This window comes from Heterodontus francisci, chromosome 3 (assembly GCF_036365525.1).
Source record: "Heterodontus francisci isolate sHetFra1 chromosome 3, sHetFra1.hap1, whole genome shotgun sequence".
In the NCBI taxonomy this organism is placed as follows: domain Eukaryota; kingdom Metazoa; phylum Chordata; class Chondrichthyes; order Heterodontiformes; family Heterodontidae; genus Heterodontus; species Heterodontus francisci.
This window is the reverse complement of record NC_090373.1, coordinates 93,315,373-93,337,201: the sequence shown is the minus strand read 5'-3', so window position 1 is coordinate 93,337,201 and position 21,829 is coordinate 93,315,373. Positions and strand designations below refer to the sequence as shown.

Genomic DNA, 21,829 nt, shown 5'->3' with positions numbered 1-21,829 from the left:
GCTGGATTTTACATCTGATGGATGGGAGCTGGTCACTGATGTAAAAGCCGCTGGCGATCCTGATTCCACCGGGCCCGGGGATCCGTCCTGCATTTGGGTTCCGGGCTTTAATTGTTCCGAGGTGGGACTTCCACCTGCTTGAGGGAGGCAGTCCCGCCTCATTGTGCTGCTGGCCAATGATCGGGCCGGCAGCTCTTAGTCCCAGCAGCGCCACTGGGAGTTTGGCCACTGCTGAGACTGCAGCCCAGCCGAGGTCATGGAGCCAGGAGTCCAGGTAAGGTAGGGTTGCCTCGCTGGTCTATTTGGTCGTGCCCTGGTGAGGCAAGGATGGTTGTTTGGGGGGGAAGGGGGCATCTCGGGTCGCAGGGGTGGCCCTTAATCAGGCACCCTGTGCCCATTAGTCCAGTCGTCACCCCCCCCCCCCCCCCCCTCGGTGCGATGAGAGGCCATCACGTTTCACTGGGCGTCCTGGACGCCCACTTGCCACGGGTAAAATTCCTGTGGAGGCGGGTGAAGGCCCTTAAGTGGCCAAGTGATTGGTCTGGGGTGGGCGGCACGTTTCTCACTGGGGTGGCGTAAAATTCCGGCCCTCGACTGCCCTCCTAATGATATAACCTGCAGGAGCAAGATCATTCTAATGACAACCAGCTCTACCTCTTCCGTCAACCCCATAAACCACCTCTGTGCTGTCAGGCCACCTATCCTAAGTTAAGTCATCCATTATTCAAAAGTTTGAATGTTGTCAGTGAGTCACCAGTGAATTTGATTGTCATTCTATAGTTTGGGGGGGAAACTCCATTAACATATTAAAATGGGCATTTTGGTGCATTTTACAATGAAATCCCCAGGATCTGACGGTTTCTATCTGAGGGTGTTAAAGGAAGTAGGGGAGCACATTGTAGATGCCCTAACTATAGTCTTTCAGAGTTCCCTAGATTCAGGAGTGGTCGCTCTGGATTGGAAAGTTCCATATGTCACTCCAGTTTTTAAGAAGGGTGAAAGGGGGAACCAAGGAAATTACAGACCAGTTAGCCTGATATCTGTGGTGGGCAAGTTGCTGGAGTCTATAATTAAGGATAGGGTGACTGAACACCTGGAAAAATTTCAGTTAATCAGGGACAGCCAGCATGGATTCAAACGGGAAGGTCATGCCTGACAAATCACATTGAATTTTTTGAAGAGGTGACTAAGTTAGTGGATGGGGAATGTCTATGGATGTTATTTATATGGACTTCCAGAAGGCATTTGATAAAGTCCCACATAAGAGATTGTTAACTAAGGTAGAAGCCCATGGAGTTGAGGGCAAATTATTGACATGGTTAGGAAGTTGGTTGAGTGGTAGGCGACAGAGAGTGTGAATAATGGGTAAGTGCTCCGATTGGCAGGATGTGACGAGTGGTGTCCCGCAGGGATCTGTGTTGGGGCCTCAATTATTCACATTATTCATTAACGACTTGAATGATAGCAGATATCCAAACTTGCTGATGATACAACGTTAGGTGGCATTGTAGACAGTCCAGATGATGGTATAAGATTGCAAAGAGATATTGACAGACGAGGTGAATGGGTAAAACTGTGGCAGATGGATTTCAATGCGGGCAAGTGTGAGATTATCCATTTTGGACCAAAAAAGGATAGAGCAGGGTACTTTCTAAATGGGAAGAGGTTAAGTACAGTGGATGTGCAAAGAGACTTGGGGGTTCAGGGTCATAGATCTTTAAAATGCCACGAGCCAGTGCAGAAAATAATCAAAAAGGCTAATAGAATGCTAGCCTTTATATCTAGAGGATTGGAGTATAAAGACACCGAGGTTATGCTGCAGCTGTACAAAACCCTGGTTAGACCCCACTTGGAGTACTGTGAGCAGTTCTGGGCACCACACCTTAGGAAGGATATATTGGCCTTGGAGGGAGTGCAACATAGGTTTACAAGAATGATACCTGGACTACAGGGGTTAAGTTACGAGGAGAGATTACACAAATTAGGCCTATTTTTGCTGGAGTTTAGAAGGTTAAGGGGTGATCTGATCGAAGTCTTCAAGATATTAACAGGGAAAGACAGGCTATATAGAGATAAACTATTTCCATTGGTTGGAGACTAAAACTAGGGGACATTGTCTAAAAATTAGGACCAGACCGTTCAGGATAGATGTTAGGAAGCACTTCTTCACGCAAAGGGTGGTAGAGGTCCCACAAACAGCAGTTGAAGCCAGAACAGTTGTTAATTTTAAATCTGAGATAGATTTTTGTTGAGCAAAGATTTAAGGGATATAGGCCGCGGATCAGCCATGATCTCATTGAATGGCGGGACAGGCTTGAGGGGCTGAATGGCCTACTCCTGGTCCTATCTTCCTATGTTCCTAAATAATATTGGCCTGGAATTTTCTAGAAAGTTTCAGGATAATTATAGTGCAGGACTGAAGTGCTGAGTTTTTTTTTCTGAGGAATTAGAATTAGAACATTACAGCGCAGTACAGGCCCTTCGGCCCTCGATGTTGCGCCGACCTGTGAAACCATCTGACGTACACTATTCCATTTTCATCCATATGTCTATCCAATGACCACTTAAATGCCCTTAAAGTTGGCGAGTCTACTACTGTTGCAGGCAGGGCGTTCCACGCCCCTACTACTCTCTGAGTAAAGAAACTACCTCTGACATCTGTCCTCTATCTATCACCCCTCAACTTAAAGCTATGTCCCCTCGTGTTTGCCATCACCATCCGAGGAAAAAGACGCTCACTATCCACCCTATCTAACCCTCTGATTATCTTATATGTCTCTATTAAGTCACCTCTCCTCCTCCTTCTCTCCAACGAAAACAACCTCAAGTCCCTCAGCCTTTCCTCGTAAGACCTTCCCTCCATACCAGGCAACATCCTAGTAAATCTCCTCTGCACCCTTTCCATAGCTTCCACATCCTTCCTATAATGCGGTGACCAGAACTGCACGCAATACTCCAGGTGCGGTCTCACCAGAGTTTTGTACAGCTGCAGCATGACCTCGTGGCTCCGAAACTCGATCCCCCTACTAATAAAAGCTAACACACCATATGCCTTCTTAACAGCCCTATTAACCTGGGTAGCAACCTTCAGGGATTTATGCACCTGGACAGCAAGATCTCTCTGTTCATCTACACTACCAAGAATCTTCCCATTAGCTCAGTACTCTGCATTCCTGTTACTCCTTCCAAAGTGAATCACCTCGCACTTTTCCACATTAAACTCCATTTGCCATCTCTCAGCCCAGCTCTGCAGCCTATCTATGTCCCTCTGTACCCTACAACATCCTTCGGCACTATCCACAACTCCACCGACCTTAGTGTCATCCGCAAATTTACTAACCCACCCTTCTACACCCTCTTCCAGGTCATTTATAAAAATGACAAACAGCAGTGGCCCCAAAACAGATCCTTGCGGTACACCACTAGTAACTAAACTCCAGGATGAACATTTGCCATCAACCACCACCCTCTGTCTTCTTTCAGCTAGCCAATTTCTGATCCAAAGCTCTAAATCACCTTCAACCCCATACTTCCGTATTTTCTGCAATAGCCTACCATGGGGAACCTTATCAAACGCCTTACTGAAATCCATATACACCACTTCCACTGCTTTACCCTCATCCACCTGTTTGGTCACCTTCTCAAAAAACTCAATAAGGTTTGTGAGGCACGACCTACCGGTCACAAAACCGTGCTGACTATCGCTAATGAACTTATTCTTTTCAAGATGATTATAAATCCTGTCTCTTATAACCTTTTCCAACATTTTACCCACAACCGAAGTAAGGCTCACAGGTCTATAATTACCAGGGCTGTCTCTACTCCCCTTCTTGAACAAGGGGACAACATTTGCTATCCTCCAGTCTTCCAGCACTATTCCTGTTGACAATGACGACATAAAGATCAAGGACAAAGGCTCTGCAATCTCCTCCCTAGCTTCCCAGAGAATCCTAGGATAAATCCCATCTGGCCCAGGGGACTTATCTATTTTCACACTTTCCAAAATTGCTAACACCTCCTCCTTGTGAACCTCAATTCCATCTAGCCTAGTAGCCTGAAAACCCTCCTGCACACACTGGACAAAAACTGACCCATCTAAAGTACTCGAACTATAGTATTTCCAGTCGATATTTGGAAAGTTAAAGTCCCCCATAACAACTACCCTGTTACTCTCGCCCCTGTCGAGAATCATCTTCGCTATCCTTTCCTCTACATCTCTGGAACTATTTGGAGGTCTATAAAAGACTCCCAACAGGGTGACCTCACCTCTCCTGTTTCTAACCTCGGCCCATACTACCTCAGTAGATGAGTCCTTAAACGTCCTTTCTGCCGCTGTAATACTCTCCTTGATTAACAATGCCACACCCCCCCCTCTTTTACCATCTTCTCTGTTCTTACTGAAACATCTAAATCCCGGAACCTGCAACATCCATTCCTGCCCCTGCTCTCCCCATGTCTCCGAAATGGCCACTACATCGAGATCCCAGGTACAAACCCATGCTGCAAGTTCACCCACCTTATTCCGGATGCTGCTGGCGTTGAAGTAGACACACTTTAAACCAGGTTCTTGCTTGCCAGTGCCCTCTTGCATTCTTTTCAAGATGATTATAAATCCTGTCTCTTATAACCTTTTCCAACATTTTACCCACAACCGAAGTAAGGCTCACGGGTCTATAATTACCAGGGCTGTCTCTACTCCCCTTCTTGAACAAGGGGACAACATTTGCTATCCTCCAGTCTTCCGGCACTATTCCTGTCGACAATGACGACAGAAAGATCAAGGACAAAGGCTCTGCAATCTCCTCCCTAGCTTCCCAGAGAATCCTAGGATAAATCCCATCTGGCTCAGGGGACTTATCTATTTTCACACTTTCCAAAATTGCTAACACCTCCTCCTTGTGAACCTCAATCCCATCTCGCCTAGTAGTCTGAATCTCAGTATTCTCCTCGACAACATTTTCTTTCTCTACTGTAAATACTGACGAAAAATATTCATTTAACGCTTCCCCTATCTCCTCCGATTCCACACACAACTTCCCACTCCTATCCTTGATTGGCCCTAATCTAACTCTAGTCATTCCTTTATTCCTGATATACCTATAGAAAGCCTTAGGGTTTTCCTTGATCCTATCTGCCAATGACTTCTCGTGTCCTCTCCTTGCTCTTCTTAGCTCTCCCTTTAGATCCTTCCTGGCTAGCTTGTAACTCTCAAGCGCCCTAACTGAGCCTTCACGTCTCATCCTAACATAAGCTTCCTTCTTCCTCTTGACAAGCGCTTCAACTTCTTTAGTAAACCACGGCTCCCTCGCTCGACAACTTCCTCCTTGCCTGACAGGTACATACTTATCAAGGACACTCAGTAGCTGCACCTTGAATAAGCTCCACATTTCGATTGTGCCCATCCCCTGCAGTTTCCTTCCCCATCCTACGCATCCCAAATCTTGCCTAATCGCATCATAATTTCCTTTCCCCCAGCTATAATTCTTGCCCTGCGGTATATACCTGTCCCTGCCCATCGCTAAGGTAAACCTAACCGAATTGTGATCACTATCACCAAAGTGCTCACCTACATCTAAATCTAACACCTGGCCGGGTTCATTACCCAGTACCAAATCCAATGTGGCAACGCCCCTGGTTGGCCTGTCTACATACTGTGTCAGAAAACCCTCCTGCACACACTGGACAAAAACTGACCCATCTAAAGTACTCTAAAGTAATCTAAAGGAAGCTTATGCATAACTGATTTACGCAGGTATTATGCAGCATCATTGCTGTGCACGAGTTTCCTTGCTCCTGAGTAATGTCTGCTGGTGTTCTGCTTCGCTCATTAATGTAGCTCTGCCACTATTTATGATGTTTTATCGCATTTTGTTTTATTTCTCTTTCCTGACACCTGCCCTGTTTTCTGTATCTTTGAATGCCTTTTTAAGAACTCAGAATCTGTTACAATAGAAAAGAGAAAAACTTTAAAGATTTGCATTTTCGTAAACATACTATGCTTAATATGTATATAAGATGGCTTCCAACTTTAATTTTCATAATATCCTAACATCAAGACGCTAAGGAGGGACTTAAGGAAGTTAGATGGTGTATGTTTTGTGCTTTCTGGGCTCTGATTGTTTCTGCTCGTTTCAAGCCAGTTTTTTACATTTGAGTCTCTGGAAATTTTGATGTAAATTGCTGTTAGCAAGATTGGCATGAATTCCGGAGTAAGGCGGATCGAGATAATTTCAGCCTATTGTGGACAGCCCAATGCCTTTAAATTACCACTAGGTAATATATTTTTGGAAAATGTTTTACATAGTTGGACGGTGAAATTAGGACAGACTGGGGGTGAAAGGATTGCATTTGGGTCTGGGAAGACAGTTTATATTTTGTAAGTGCTAATGTTTACTAAAATTATTGCATGTTTTGCAAACTTTTTGGTGTCAGAATATAACCAAATTTTAAATTATTTCTGATTTACTAAGAAAATACTGGTAAATATACTTTCAAATTCTACTTTAAATACCTTAATAAAATATTTATTTGCCAGATTTATATTGCATAAATAAATAAATTCTGTGTGTTTAAAATCTGGAAATAGTTTTAGTTAAAAGTGATAACTGAATAAGAACAAGAACAGTACAGCACAGGAACAGGCCCTCCAAGCCTGCGCCGATCTTGATGCCTGCCTAAACTAAAACCTTCTGCACTTCTGGGGTCCGTATCCCTCTATTCCCATCCTATTCATGTATTTGTCAAGATGCCTCTTAAACGTCTCTATGGTATCTGCTTCCACCACCTCCCCTGGCAACAAATTCCAGGCACTCGCCACCCTTTGTGTAAAGAACTTGCCTCGCACATCTCCTCTAAACTTTGCCCCTCTCACCTTAAACCTATGTCCCCTAGTAACTGACTCTTCCACCCTGGGAAAAAGCTTCTGACTATCCACTCTGTCCATGCCGCTTATAACTTTGTAAACCTCTATCATGTCGCCCCTCCACCTCCGTCGTTCCAGTGAAAACAATCCGAGTCTATCCAACCTCTCCTCATAGCTAATGCCCTCCAGACCAGGCAACATCCTGGTAAACCTCTTCTGTACCCTCTCCAAAGCCTCCACGTCCTTCTGGTAGTGTGGCAACCAGAATTGCACGCAATATTCTAAGTGTGGCCTAACTAAAGTTCTGTACAGCTGTAACATGACTTGCCAATTTTATGTGAGAGGAGATTTGGAAGTGGTAACATACGAGCTGAAGACATTAGCATGAGAAAACAAGTGCCATGTACCGGAAACCTGGCTTATGCTCTAATTCTGCTGACATTAATTGAAAAGTTGCTTCTAATTTTGTGGGAGCAGTGATATCTGGTACATGTCTTTAGTTTTAAATTTCATCTGTTAAAAGGTAGTATAGATTGACAGAGCAGCTCTTCAGCTACAATACTTTCTGATTCAACCAAACAATTTAATGTTTGTGTTTCTTTGTAACATTTGAGTAGCTTACCACAGTTTACAATGTAATTTTGCTGACTAGGTTCAGTACTTTCTCTCACCACCCACAAGAGAAAACACCCTAAAGATGAAAACAAAAATTCAGAACATTTGTGTTTATATAAGGATGACGTAGGTTAATCATGTCCACTTATAGCATTTGTCAAGAGGTTTTTTTAATCCATTGATAACGAATTTTAATTTAAGTCCATATTATGGAATAGATTTTGAAATATATCAAGGTCCATATTTGTACAGCTCTTTTTTTCTGCAATTTGTATTCCTTATCACAAGTTAATATGCAGATACAACAAGTGATTAGGAAGGAAAATGGAATGTTGGTGTTTATTGCAAGGGGAATAGAGTATAAAAGTTGGGAAGTTTTGCTACAGCTGTACAGGGCCTTGGTTAGACTGCTTTTGGAGTACTGTGTCCAGTTTTGGTCTGTCTTAAGAAAGGATATAATTGCGTTAGAACAGTTCAGAGAAGGTTCACTTGACTGATTCCTGGGTTGAAGGGGTTGTCTTGTGAGGAAAGGTTAAGCAGGTTGGGCCTAAACCAATTGGAGTTTAGAAGAAAGAGAGGTGATCTTATTGAAACATATAAAATCCTGAAGGGACTTGACAGGATGGATGCTGAAAGGATGTTTCCCCTTTTGAGGAGTCTAGAACTCGGGGACACAGTTTAAAAATTAGGGGTCTCCCACGTAAGACTGAGGTGAGGAGAATTTTCTTTCTGAGGGTCGTTAGTTGGAATTTTCTTCCCCAGAGAGCAGTGGAGAAAGGGTCATTGAATATATTCAAGGCTGCGTTAGAGATTTTTGATCGACAAGGGAATCCAGGATTAAGGGGGCAGACAGGAAAGTGGAATTGAGGCCACAATCAGATCAGCCATGATCTTATTGAATGGCAGAGCAGGCTTGAGGAGCCGAATAGCCTATTCCTCCTCCTAATTCTTGTTTGTTCTGCCATACATTAAACATCTTGAGAATTTAAACAGTTTTTAAAGCTTTTTTTTTTAAGAGAAGGTTTAGAATTTTTTTAGTTTTTCAATACCTGAGAGTTACTTTTGCATCAATTCTGTTTATACCTGTGATTGAGAAATAATAAGGGTTGGTTGCTATAATTGCAATTTTTTCTTGTCGCTGTTTCAAGTTTGCAGTTATTTTGTGATTGTATATTGTGTTGTGCAGCATCATTGGACTGTAAATTTATTTTTGGAAAAATTAATTTCTGTCTTAAAGACTTATTTATGTAATAAAATGTTTATATATTTAGAGCTATCAAATATAATTTGAAGAATCTTGTATAAAGAATTTTAGAACTTGTGTACTGTCGGTCTTTTTTAAAAATACCTTTTTAGAAGTAGATAAGGCATTCAATACCTGAGAGAAAATGTACCAGTTTGGTTGCTCTACTACTACAATTTGTCACAGACTACACTTTATAGTGTTTGGAATAGTAGTACATATTTCCACTAACCCGTTAGCTTTTGTGTGATTCAAGAAAGCTTAGGTGCATGTTGGCAAGAGCCAAAGCTTAGGTTTCCCAAGTCCATGTTGAAGTTTTACCGGCTAAAACAAAGCAACGTGGAACAACACAGTGCCTAGTGAACTGTGGACCTGTCTAGCTCAGATAGTGAACTACCAAGTCTGCCAGAGGGTCGGAACAAATGATTATAGACCTGAAATATTAACAGAACTTCATCTTTTCACAGATAAGGGCGACACAGTAGCGCAGTGGTTAGCACCGCAGCCTCACAGCTCCAGCGACCCGGGTTCAATTCTGGGTACTGCCTGTGTGGAGTTTGCAAGTTCTCCCTGTGACCGCGTGGGTTTCCGCCGGGTACTCCGGTTTCCTCCCACAGCCAAAGACTTGCAGGTTGATGGGTAAATTGGCCATTATAAATTGCCCCTCGTATAGGTAGATGGTAGGGGAATATAGGGAAGGTGGGGATGTGGTAGGAATATGGGATTAGTGTAGATTAGTATAAATGGGTGGTTGATGGTCGGCACAGACTTGGTGGGCCGAAGGGCCTGTTTCAGTGCTGTATCTCTAAATAAATAAATAATAAATAAATTGAAAGGCAATATTAAGAATTATTTGTGATCATAGTAAGGATTTTAATTCATTGATATTTCATCGTGTTCAGAAGTTCTTAAATTAATCATCTAACAATTTTGATGCTGTAAAACAGGCTTCTTCATCCTTCTTCCCTATGGTTTTTTTTTATCTATTTGTGTGTTCAACTGAAACCAGTATTTTTTTTTTATTAGCAGTGATGTGCATGTGAACATGTATGAGTTGTAGGCTTTGTGGAGACAACAGATTGTGGTCTTTTCGAACTCCATTACATTATTGAACACAGTTCAGTATTACCGTAATAAATGTCATTATATAATTTTTTTCAAACTTAAATATTATAACCATTTTATTTTATAACAATATGTAATAGAAGTTTGGCGGATTGATTGCATGGTAGGCCCTTAAGTACCTAGTTTATAACTGCAAGCTTTCTTATTGTAATTTAACTTCAAAACTGTGACGCATTGTTTTGTTTTTTTGGAGGGCAAGTTGCCCTTTTTGTTTTTTCCCTATTTTCTTCCCTGTTGCTGTTTCACTGGGCACTGATCTCTTTTGTCTGACCTGTTTCTGAGAGTTGCCAATGCTACCGTTTAGGCAGCTTCTATGTGGTACATGCCAGTCTTTGGCAATTCCTTTTTCCCTTGTTTGTAAGTGGCTAGCATAACTTGGAAGAACCCCACTGTGCTGCAGTGCTATGGCACTTCATTTGTTGTATGTTTTGGAAAAGGCTTTCTTTAATACTGGCGGTGGAAGTGGTGGGATTTGTTGGATTATCTTCGTAGCGGAGGTGTGCCAACAGAAAGGGTGCTTGTAGCATTAGCACATTTAGCGGTTGCACCTTTGATCTGGTTCTTGCTTTGCAGATATAGAGAGGTTCAGCTGAGATCAACTAACTGAACACAGATTGAATCTGGGAACTTTGTGGTCTGTGTGGCTCAGCTACTTGCTGGACAAACTAGCTGGGCCAATGGAGAGCTGCCCTTTAGGTTTTGGTAATGCAAAGTGGTTACTATATTGTAAATAAACCATTTGAGAACTGAATAACTTATGGTTTTGAGGAAGCTGAGTAATTTTCCAAGACACCTCCCATCCCCTCCCCCTGAAGATGAAATACACGGGAAAACATACAAATAATGTTGTAAATAATTACAGTCCAGTAGTAATTAATTTCAAGTACTGCATAGTTTGTAAGCTGTAAATGTCTCTTAGTGCAGTCTTAAAATCATGGATTATTTTCTGATATATGGGCAGAAATGTCACAAGTTCTCAAAGGATTAAATATTTCTACGAAACGTCCATTGGAAAGCTTTGCAAATTTATAGAGAGGGAGATGACTTCTAAGACACGATCAATTTTATCTTACTCAGAAGCTTTAGAACTGGTGATTTGTCTATGGTATTGTTGATATAGTTAGTTGTAGTGCAGAGTTACTTGTCACAGACTTTATACATGTGAATTGATTTTACTTGGTATGGCCAACAGCTGTATTTCACTTCAGAGCAACTGATACGTTGCCATATGGGTAAAGATTACAGTGTGATTTCAATTTCATGTTCGGTCTATTGCTTAAAGTAAGTTTTCTAATGTGTTTCAGCTTTTGGGTTATATTTTGATGTCCGGAAGAAAGGAAAACGGGCAGTTTCACAAAGCAAGACTTTGATGTGTAAAGAAGTCAGTTGTCCAACTGCCAAATGCATTGTGATATGGGGAAGTAATTTATTAAGAGCCCTAAATAGTATTTTCTGAAGCCAAAAGATGCACCTGCATCAGTTAAAGAATAAAAGTGCAACTTTCTAAATAGAGAAACTAAAGCAGTTGGATTGTTAAGACTGCTGAGAATAATACCTTCTTCCTGCACAATGCTCAATATGTTGCCATTATTATTGGGTTGTGGGCTTTCTATCCTGCAATTTTGCATATTCAAGCCCATTTTCAGCAAGGATCCAATAAGTACTTTAATATGTAAACAGAACTACTGTTTTGAACAAGCTAAAACTCGAGGCCATAAATATAAGACAGTCACTAATAAATCAAATAAGGAATTCAGCAGAAACTTCAGGAATGTGCTCTCTTTTCTCTCTTTGGCAGTCCCTCGGGAACGAGGATGAATTTTTTCCACTCCAGGGTTGTGGGTCCTTAGGTTACTGAACAGTCCAATTCTGGATCCGTGCACTCTGCCACAGGTGGGGCAGATGATGTTTGGTGAGGCGCATGAATGGGATGCTCAAGTTTCCAAATGCTACTTCTGCTGTTTGTACTTGGTCGCTGCCTGGGCATGTTGACATTGTTCGAACTGGCTGGCACCTTTGCGGATGCTTCTTCTCCATTTTGGGCGGTCTCTGGTAACTCCATTTTGGGCGATCTCGGGCAAGAGATTCCCACGAATCAGTGGAGATGTCACATTCTTTCAGGGAGGCTTTAAGGACATCCTTGTAGCGTTTCTTCTGCCCTCCTGGTAACCTCTTGCCATGACGGAGCTCGGAGTAGAAAGCTTGTTTTGGGAGTCTTGTGTCAGGTATGTGGACGATGTGGCCCACCCATCATAACTGACTAGCCATGACCAGTGTCTTGATACTGGGGATGTTGGCTTGAGAGAGGACACTGACTGCTAGGATTGAGGCGCTTACTACCACATTGAGTGATTGGGACAATTAGCATAGAAGCATTTAAGAGGAAGCTAGATAACTACATGAGGGAGAAAGGAATGGAGATACATTGATGAGGTGCGATAAAGCAAAGTGGGAGCAGGCTTGTGTGGAGCATGAACACTGGCATAGGCATGTGCTGTGGTATTCTATGGGCTAGATTTATGGTCAGCAGTGAAGCATTGATGCTCACTGCTGACCTTGAAGAAAGCTGCTCACAAAGATCTAGTGATCTCTGTACACAGATTTCCCCTTTCCCTACAACAATTTAAATCTGGCACCAAGTCAAAGGGATCTTTAGATGTGCAGCAGCAGTGAAGTCAGCAAACAGGGTAAGTAGCGAAATGCATTAAAATATTCTCAAATGTCAAATTGGAAGTTAAAAGCACTTCACCCATCACTTTTAAATATTTAGGTTTCAGAAATGATTATGATTGGATTCAGGTAGAAGCGAAAATATTATTATAAGTGTAGCACAGTGGCGCAGTGGTTAGCACCGCAGCCTCACAGCTCCAGCGACCTGGGTTCAATTCTGGATACTTCCTGTGCGGAGTTTGCAAGTTCTCCCTGTGACTCCGTGGGTTTTCGCCGGGTGCTCCGGTTTCCTCCCACAGCCAAAGACTTGCAGGTTGATGGGTAAATTGGCCATTATAAATTGCCCCTAGTGTAGGTGGGTGGTAGGGGAATTGTGGGGATGTGGTAGGAATATGGGATTATTGTAGGAGTAGTATAAATGGGTGGTTGATGGTCAGCAAAGACTCGGTGGGCCGAAGGGCCTGTTTCAGTGCTGTATCTCTAAAATATAAAAACATAAAAATATAAAAAAGTGAACATTTAAAAATTGTTTCTAAAAGAAAAAATGTGGATTTTTATGACATTCCACAAATATAAAATTAGCTTTTCAGGGCCATTGAGGTTATTTAGCAGTAATTAAAAACCCTGTTACTCATTTAACAAGGTGTAACTTTTTCAAGGGTTTTTGCAGTGAGACAAACATTGTAAAAGTGGAAGTTGATTGCTTAGGGATTGCACTCTAGGTGGGGTTCTCAACAGCGCACCCTGTGAAAGCGTGTAGAATTACTGACAGCAACTTCTGGATTTCTGCATTATTCTGTGCATGTGCGGACTCTCAAAGTTGCAGTCCATTTCAGTGGAGTAATATTGGCAAATTAAGCTAATCATAATTGAGTAGTATTATTTGATTGATAAGCTGGAGTTTTGCTCTATTAAGGAATCTCAAACAATCAGAATGTTCTCCTGTTGTACATTTATCTGTAGTTGGTTGTCTCTCATGATTGGAAAAATTACATGGTCTGTAGAGGAAATGGGCTTAGTGCAACAAATATCTTTTCCTCATTTGATACTACAAACCAATAACTTTTAAAGTGGCTGACTGCTAATAAGAGGGCCACAAATGTCACTGTTGCCAACCTGCACCTTTAGTTGAGTTGGATGATTTAGTAAGTTCTTCACTGTGTCATTAGATGGCTTGTCATGTGACGAGAGTTATGCTCAAGGCAGGAAATGAGGGGAAAAAGTAGTATTGTCTGATTCTCCCAATTTTAAACCACAGTAAAGCCTTTCCAGCTTTGCTTTCTTAATGGGGATGTTTATTGATGAATGAAGGAAAATAAATCAAAATAAATCTTCATTATACTAAATAAACTTTAAAATTATAGACTTGTATCATACTTTTACTTAGTGTTCTTCTTCTTTGGCCTCCTTGTCTCGAGAGACAATGGGTAAGAGCCTCCAGGTGGTCAGTGGTTTGTGAAGCAATGCCAAGAGTGACTATAAAGGCCAATTCTAGAGTGACAGACTCTTCCACAGCCGCTGAAGATAAAATTGGTTGTCGGGGTTGTTACACAGTTGGCTCTCCTTGCACTTCTGTCTTTTTTCCTGCCAACTGCTAAGTCTCTTTGACTCGCCACTCTTTAGCCCCACCTTTATGGCTGTCTGCCAGCTCTGGCGATCACTGGCAACTGACTCCCACGTCTTGTGGTCAGTGTCTCAGGACTTCATGTTGCATTTGCAGACGTCTTTAAAGCAGAGACATGGACGGCCGGTGGGTCTGATACCAGTGACGAGCTCGCTGTACAATGCGTCCTGGGAAATCCTGCTATCTTCCATGCGGCTCACATGGCCAAGCCATCTCAAGCGCTGCTGGCTCAGTAGGGTGTATATGCTGGGGATGTTGGCCGCCTCGAGGACTTCTGTGTTGGAGATACGGTCCTGCCACCTGATGCCAAGGATTCTCCGGAGGCAGCGAAGATGGAATGAATTGAGACGTTGCTCTTGGCTGACATATGTTGTCCAGACCTCACTGCCGTAGAGCAAGGTACTGAGGACACAGGCTTGAAACGCTTGGACTTTTGCGTTCCATATCAGTGCGCCATTTTTCCATACCCTCTTGGCCAGTCTGGACATAGCAGCGGACGCCTTTCCCATGCGCTTGTTGAATTCTGCATCGAGAGACCGGTTACTGGTGAAAGTTGAGCCTCTGTTGGTGAACTCTTGAACCACTTACAGAGCGTAGTCGCCGATATTGATGGATGGAGAATTTCTGACGTCTTGTCCCATGATGTTTGTTTTCTTGAGGCTGATGGTTAGGCCAAATTTGTTGCAGGCAGCTGCAATTCTGTTGATGAGTCTCTGCAGACACTCTTCTGTGTGGGATATTAATGCAGCATCGACAGCAAAGAAGAGTTCCTTGATGAGTTCTTAGAATACTTGAAAGGTCCCCCTGAAGTTGTGTGATACTGTTCCAAACTAAGACCAAAGTTGGAACAGCATATCGAACCGGATGGGGAAGAATAATGTCAAACGTAGGTGTTCTCTTGGACAAAAATTACATCATAACAAGTAAACATTTGTTGAATTGTACATAAGTCCTTTCCTTGAATTGTAATATGGTTGAGAAAACGTTCTCCCAGTTAAAAAGTTGTCTCTTGTTTGAGGATGTATTTAGAAAAAAAAAACAGGACAACATTGTTTGAGGAAGATTGTGGTGTGATGAGAAAAATCTTTACTATTGTAATCTATTCAATACATAAAGTATGATTAGTGCAATAAATGTTGTCACTGGCTCCTTAAGAGTTGACGCTTTTCAAATCCTGTTTGTGCAAGTTGATAAACGAGATCCTGTTACTTTAATAAATTTCTCATTTAAGCTAAAGGTAAAAGGATGTTGAGCAATCATCTGCAAGCCTACATAATAACAAAAATGCAATGCAAAAATGCTTTCCGTTTGCATGCCTTAATCTTGCATTGAAAATGTTTGGTTGAGAGTTTTCCAGAATTCAACAAATAAACAACAGATGAGGGGATTTAATGTTAAAGAAGCTGTCTGTGTACTTGGAGACACATTTCTAGACTAGTTTTCCAATTGCTGGAATAAATAAAGGAATCTTGTGAAGATTTGCCAGTAAGTCTTTGATGGTTTGAAATTCTTACGCTGTTTTGCTAATGGGTCTAAAATGTGTTTGTCACTGTGACATTCCATACTGATCATAGGCAGACTTTATAGTTTCTGAAAATCTGATTTACTTTCATGTTAAGAGACCATATCTTTTGTGCAAGTATATGTGGTAGATTTTAAAACCATAAAAAATGTCCTTCACATTCCCTCAAATTTTTTTTCAATTTAAGGAGCGACAAGGTGGCACATACCAGTTATCCTTTTTGTTCGTCTTGTGTTGTTACGAACTGTTTTCTGTCATTTGTAAGTGAAACCCACTAAGTTGTTGTACAAGAGCTTGTTTAGCTGGGAAAACACTTTTTTTTTTATTCACAGCAATGTTAAAGTGTAGCACTGAATTGTCTAGAAGATAAATGATGAATTCTGATTCTCACTTATAATGGAAATGGAGAAATGGACTAAACAGTGTATTTGAAAGATTATCCTCAGATCAGGAACCCTCAGAAATGAATAGAGGGGATGTTCTCAGTGTCCGGAGCATTAAACCCAAGATGGCCTGATTTTGGATCTCGATCTAAACTCTTAAGTGCAAATTTTTGGATCAGTTGGTCCCACCCTACTTTGCTGAAGTGGGCTTCCTGGAGACAGGCTAACTACCTTTGCTACACAAAACTACTACGAATGGGGAAAAAGATAATAATTTAAAACAAATAGCTGATGCGAAGTAAAATACTAAGTTTCAAAACACTGTACAATTAAAAATTGTGTGTTGATGAGATGAGTGTGGAATACATGCATTTCTTTGGTTTAAACACTTGTATAAGACAGTGTTTTCTGATCACACTCCCACTCCACTACTCCAGGGTTTCTGGAAAACTCCATAGACAGCTTATGCTCCTTTTGGGTGCTGAAGCTGGATGTCACACAAGCAGTTTACTTTGATAGAGCACGTTCTCTCAGATTACTATTTTCTGTTTCAATATATTGGAAATGATTGCAGTTACTGTCCTTTTGAAGCTTTGAGTTTTGTTTGAGAAATAAGAATCACTTGAGTGGATCCAGTGGTTTGAAATAATTACTTGCAAAATATTTATAATGTATTAGAGATTTCTGCAAAGCATTAGAATTGGTTGTAGATATGTATGGTTACACTGCTGTAAGTATTTACAACAATATCAAGAAGGACAAAAAGTCAAATAGGAATTACTGGAAATTAATAGGTTTATCTGAAATTATGATAACATTTAAACAAAATCCTCTTCTCATTCAACAAAAGAGTTTGGATTTTTTTTACGGATGTCTGGCATCTGCATTCTGTGTCCCATTGGGATAGTAAAGTTCTGCACCACCAAGTTGCACTTGGCAAGTTATTTAGAAATATTTTAAAGTATGTAATGTTACCTGGATAAGGCAACAAAGAAGAACATGTATATTTTTCTGAAAAAGAAGCACCAGGAGCTTGGCTCACATGAATATGTTTGCATCATCTACTTTGCCAAGCCATTTTATTTTTATTTATTTAGAGATACAGCACTGAAACAGGCCCTTCGGCCCACCGAGTCTGTGCCGACCATCAATCGCCATTTATACTAATCCTACACTACCACATCCCCACCTGTCCCTATCTTCCCCGACCACCTACCTATACTAGGGGCAATTTATGATGGCCAATTTACCTATCAACCTGCAAGTCTTTGGCTGTGGGAGGAAACCGGAGCACCCAGTGAAAACCCACGCTGACACAGGGAGAACTTGCAAACTCCACACAGGCAGTACACAGAATTGAACCCGGGTCGCTGGAACTGTGAGGCTGCGGTGCTAACCACTGTGCCACTGTAGGTAATTGATCTGAAAGGTGGAAGCTGAATTTAAGAGCTAAGCCCTGTTGCAAAGGGTCATTAGAAGGGAATTTCCTGTTTAATTTTAAAAACTATATAAAAATTGAAGCAAATAATCACGTAGATTTCAATTGTTTTTTGTTATAAATTGTTTTATTAATTTGTATTTGCATATTAATACATTAATTTTAGGTGCCAAACCTGTTTGCTTGCTTTAATTACTGCTAATGTATTTTTGAAATCTGAATTGTAACACCATTCTGTTAATGTAAATGAGATTCTTTATTTGTTTCTTTTAGATGAGCGGTAATGCAGCCAGTCCCATGTCAGGTGCTGGAAGCACAGCATCAAGCAGTGGGAGGGGATCAGCAAAGTCAACCAGTTTTGTTACGGAGCTTCAGACCATGATGTATGTAAACAAACCACACAATATACTTATTATTTTAACTTAATTGTGAATCCTTTACGTAAACATTTTAAACTATACAAAGGAACTTTTGTGGTAAGATACAAAAATATTATACATGAATTTGCCCATATGTGCCTTCAATACATTTCACTTGACCATATCTCAAATTAATATTATGGATATAATTAACATTTTGCATTTTTAATAATCTGTGCAGAACAATGCCATTTTAGTTGGCTGTATATGGAGAAAATAGTGGACTCTAGGTACCTGGAATTACATTGTCAAATGTGATTAGTTCATCATCGCAAACTTCAGTTTTATAAGCTTGTTGTTGATTTTAATTTTATTTTTTCCTTTGTATTTGGGAAGCACATTGACTGGAATATGTTCTTATGAGGTAGATTGTCCTCTTATGTAGGCTTCTGGTGTTTTATTTCTGGAATTGTTCATGAAGAAGCAATACTAGTGGGGGACATTTCCACCTGTAGGTAAGGATGAGCTACAGAAACAAGATAGATTATTTGAAAAATAAAGTTCACATCTCAACTCTGTGCGACTGCATTGAATGTTTAATGGGGCAAAAGTGTACGAAAGGAACTTTGAATTTGAGGGTGGAAATAGGGGTTTTAAAAAAAAAACTAAATAAAATACTTCCTCTCCCTTCACCTCACCCAAAACACACAATAAATTTTACATTGATCTTTGGCAGTTTAAAAAAGGGTGTTGATTTAAAAGTGAACATATAATAGGCTGAACATTGCTCTTGTAGGAAACTGAAAATTAAAAGAACAGTGATGGCAGTAAAGGATTTTGTTTTTTTCCCCTCTGTTTCCATTATTTTGAGTGCCAACTGGAACTATCTTTTAGACTGTGGTTCTTACTGCCCAAAGTCCCAGTTGCTTGTCACACAATGCTCATCAGTCTGGATATTAGCATTTTTTTGAACATCCTATTGTTGCAGTTTTACATGTCTGGATGCCAGAGGTAAATTAGTTTACCAACCTTGGAAAATCAGTTGCAGTTTGCCTCATTGAAGTTTCGGTTCATCGTGTTTGCAGTCTAAGTAGAACTTTTGTATTAGGGAGTGCATAGGTAAGCAATTTAGCTTTTTAAAAAGTGATCGTGATTTTGGTTTTGTTTGGTCATGACCATAGGGGCTAAAGAAATGGTGCCATCATTTCAATGTGCCAAGATAACAGACACTGAAAGTTGGAACTAGCACAAATGGATGCCAGTGAATGCACATCTGATGTTGATAATGGAGGTGATATTTTACTGCACACAGAAAGACAATGGAGACAAGCACAGAGGCATAAAGCACCAAAGTAAATCTCTGTAAAAATGAGAGATCAAAGTTGGTTTTGGTATTTCAAAACTGTATTTGGGCTGACAGGTTTGTCAGTGCATTTACAAAAATAATGATTTCCTGTTCTATTTGGTTACAATGTCTGTCTGATTTCTTTTGCCTTCATGGAGGTCTTTAATTGAGATCACTTGTACGCATGCATGACAGGAAAGAAAAGGGCTCATGGGAAGTTGAAATGGAATAAATGCGCTTATAATGGGATGAAAACCCTAACTGTAGTAAATTTGGAATAAAAAGCGAAGAATGTTTTGGTAAAATGGTTTCGTGCATACTACAGCCTTCCTACTTTCCATCAAATTATGGCTTCCTCAGATAACAGTTGCTGGGAGCAACAGCTCTGCATTTAATTGACTACCACTGCCTATATTTTAAAATTACTAAAAAGTTCTACAAGTAATTACTGAGATTACTGTACGGAGACAGCATTTAATATTGATTGTAGAAATCTAGCACGAGGGACCACATAGTGAAGTGTATCATAATTTAGTCAGGATTTAATAAGTATTTTATATCAATTAACTAATTAGTGATAGAAATGACAGTTAGAGGGGTGAAGTACTTCACCTGTGCGATGTGGGAGGTCCGTGACGCTTCCAGCGTTCCGGGCAGCTACATCTACAGGAAGTGTACCCAGTTACAGCTCCTCACAGACTGCATGGATCGGTTGGAGCGGCAACTGGATGCACTTAGGAGCATGCAGGTGGCAGAAAGCGTCATAGACAGGAGTTTTAGAGAAGTGGTTACACCCAAAGTGCAGGCAGATAGATGGGTGACCGCTAGAAGGGGCAGGCAGTCAGTGCAGGAATCCCCTGTGGCTATCCCCCTCTCTAACAAGTATACCGTTTTGGATACTGTTGGGGGGGATGGCCTATCAGGGGAAAACAGCAGCAGCCAGAGCAGTGGCACCACGGTTGGCACTGCTGTTCAGCAGGGAGGGACAAAGCGCAGAAGAGCAATAGTTATAGGGGACGCTATAGTCAGGGGCACAGATAGGCGCTTCTGTGGACGTGAAAGAGACTCCAGGAAGGTATGTTGCCTCCCTGGTGCCAGAGTCAAGGATGTCTCTGAATGGACAGAGGGCATTCTGAAGGGAGAGGGTGAACAGCCAGAGGTTGTGGTACACATCGGTATCAATGACATAGGCAGGAAGAGTGATGAGGTCCTGCAGGGGGAGTTCAGGGAGTTAGGTAGTAAGTTTAAATAAAACAGGACCTCTAGGGTTGTAATCTCTGGATTACTCCCTGTGCCACTTGTCAGTGAGGCTAGAAATAGGAAGATAGTACAGCTAAACACATGGTTGAGCAGCTGGTGTAGAAGGGAGGGTTTCAGATATCTGGACCATTGGGATCTCTTCAGGGACAGATGGGACCTGTACAAGAAGGACGGGTTGCATCTAAACTGGAAGGGCACTAATATCCTGGCTGCAAGGTTTGCTAGCGTCACTCGGGAGGGTTTAAACTAGTGTGGCAGCGGGCTGGGAACCAGAGCAGTAGGACAGCTAGTGAAGTAAATGAGGAGGGCATAGTAAATAAGGCCAGTAGGACTAAGAGGAAGAGCAGGCAGGGAGATGTTGCTGAGCAAGCGGGACTGGTGGTCTGAAGTGCATTTGTTTCAATGCGAGAAGTATAACAGGTAAGGCAGATGAACTTAGAGCTTGGATTAGAATTTAGAGCTTGGATTAGAACTTGGAAATATGATGATGTTGCTATTACAGAGACTTGGTTGAGGGAAGGGCAGGATTGGCAGCTAAATGTTCCAGGCTTTAGAAGCTTCAGGCGGGATAGAGGGGGATGTAAAAGGGGTGGAGGAGTTGCATTACTGGTTAAGGAGAATATCACAGCTGTACTGCGGGAGGACACCTCGGAGGGGTCATGCAGCGAGGCAATATGGGTGGAGCTCAGGAATAAGAAGGGTGCAGTCACGATGTTGGGGGTTTACTACAGGCCTCCCAACAGCCAGCGGGAGGTAGAGGATCAGATATGTAGACAGATTTTGGAAAGATGTAAAGATAACAGGGTTGTAGTGGTGGGTGATTTTAACTTCCCCAATATTGACCGGGACTCACTTAGTGCTAGGGGCTTGGTTGGGGCAGAATTTGTGAGGAGCATCCAGGAGGGCTTCTTGAAACAATATGTAGATAGTCCAACTAGGGATGGGGCCATTCTGGACCTGGTATTGGGGAATGAGCCCGGCCAGGTGGTCGAAGTTTCAGTGGGGGAGCATTTCGGGAGCAGTGACCATAATTCCATAAGTTTTAAGGTACTTGTGGATAAGGATAAGAGTAGTCCTTGGTTGAAGGTGCTAAATTGGGGGAAGGCTAATTATAACAATATTAGGCAGGAACTGAAGAATTTAGATTGGGGGCGGCTGTTTGAGGGTAAATCAACATCTGACGTGGGAGTCTTTCAAACGTCAGCTGATTAGAATCCAGGACCAGCAAGTTTCTGTGAGGAAGAAAGGCAAGTTTCGGGAAGCTTGGATAACACGGGATATTGTGAGCCTAGTCAAAAAGAAAAAGGAAGCATTTGTAAGGGCTGGAAGGCTAGGAACAGATGAAGCACTTGAGGAATATAAAGACAGTTGGAAGGAACTTAA

At 41.6% G+C, this 21,829-nt stretch overlaps 2 protein-coding genes across 15 annotated transcripts in view; one reads left to right on the top strand and one right to left on the bottom strand.

Moving 5' to 3' along the window:
* supt3h (SPT3 homolog, SAGA and STAGA complex component) overlaps positions 1-21,829 on the top strand; it is a 662,265-nt gene that overhangs the window by 16,144 nt on the left and 624,292 nt on the right. For 7 of the 10 annotated variants that reach the window (XM_068024500.1, XM_068024471.1, XM_068024462.1 and 4 more), the window contains one exon: positions 17,756-17,865. The exons of 1 other annotated variant lie outside the window; for it this stretch is intronic. In XM_068024500.1, coding sequence (XP_067880601.1) covers positions 17,756-17,865 — 110 coding nt within the window. Of the gene's footprint in view, positions 1-17,141; positions 17,458-17,755; positions 17,866-21,829 lie in introns of those variants that run through there. 2 more of the 10 variants (XM_068024453.1, XM_068024508.1) reach the window with 2 other exon arrangements.
* Positions 1-21,829, bottom strand: part of LOC137358450 (runt-related transcription factor 2-like) — a 232,455-nt gene that overhangs the window by 137,798 nt on the left and 72,828 nt on the right. The window lies entirely within an intron of this gene.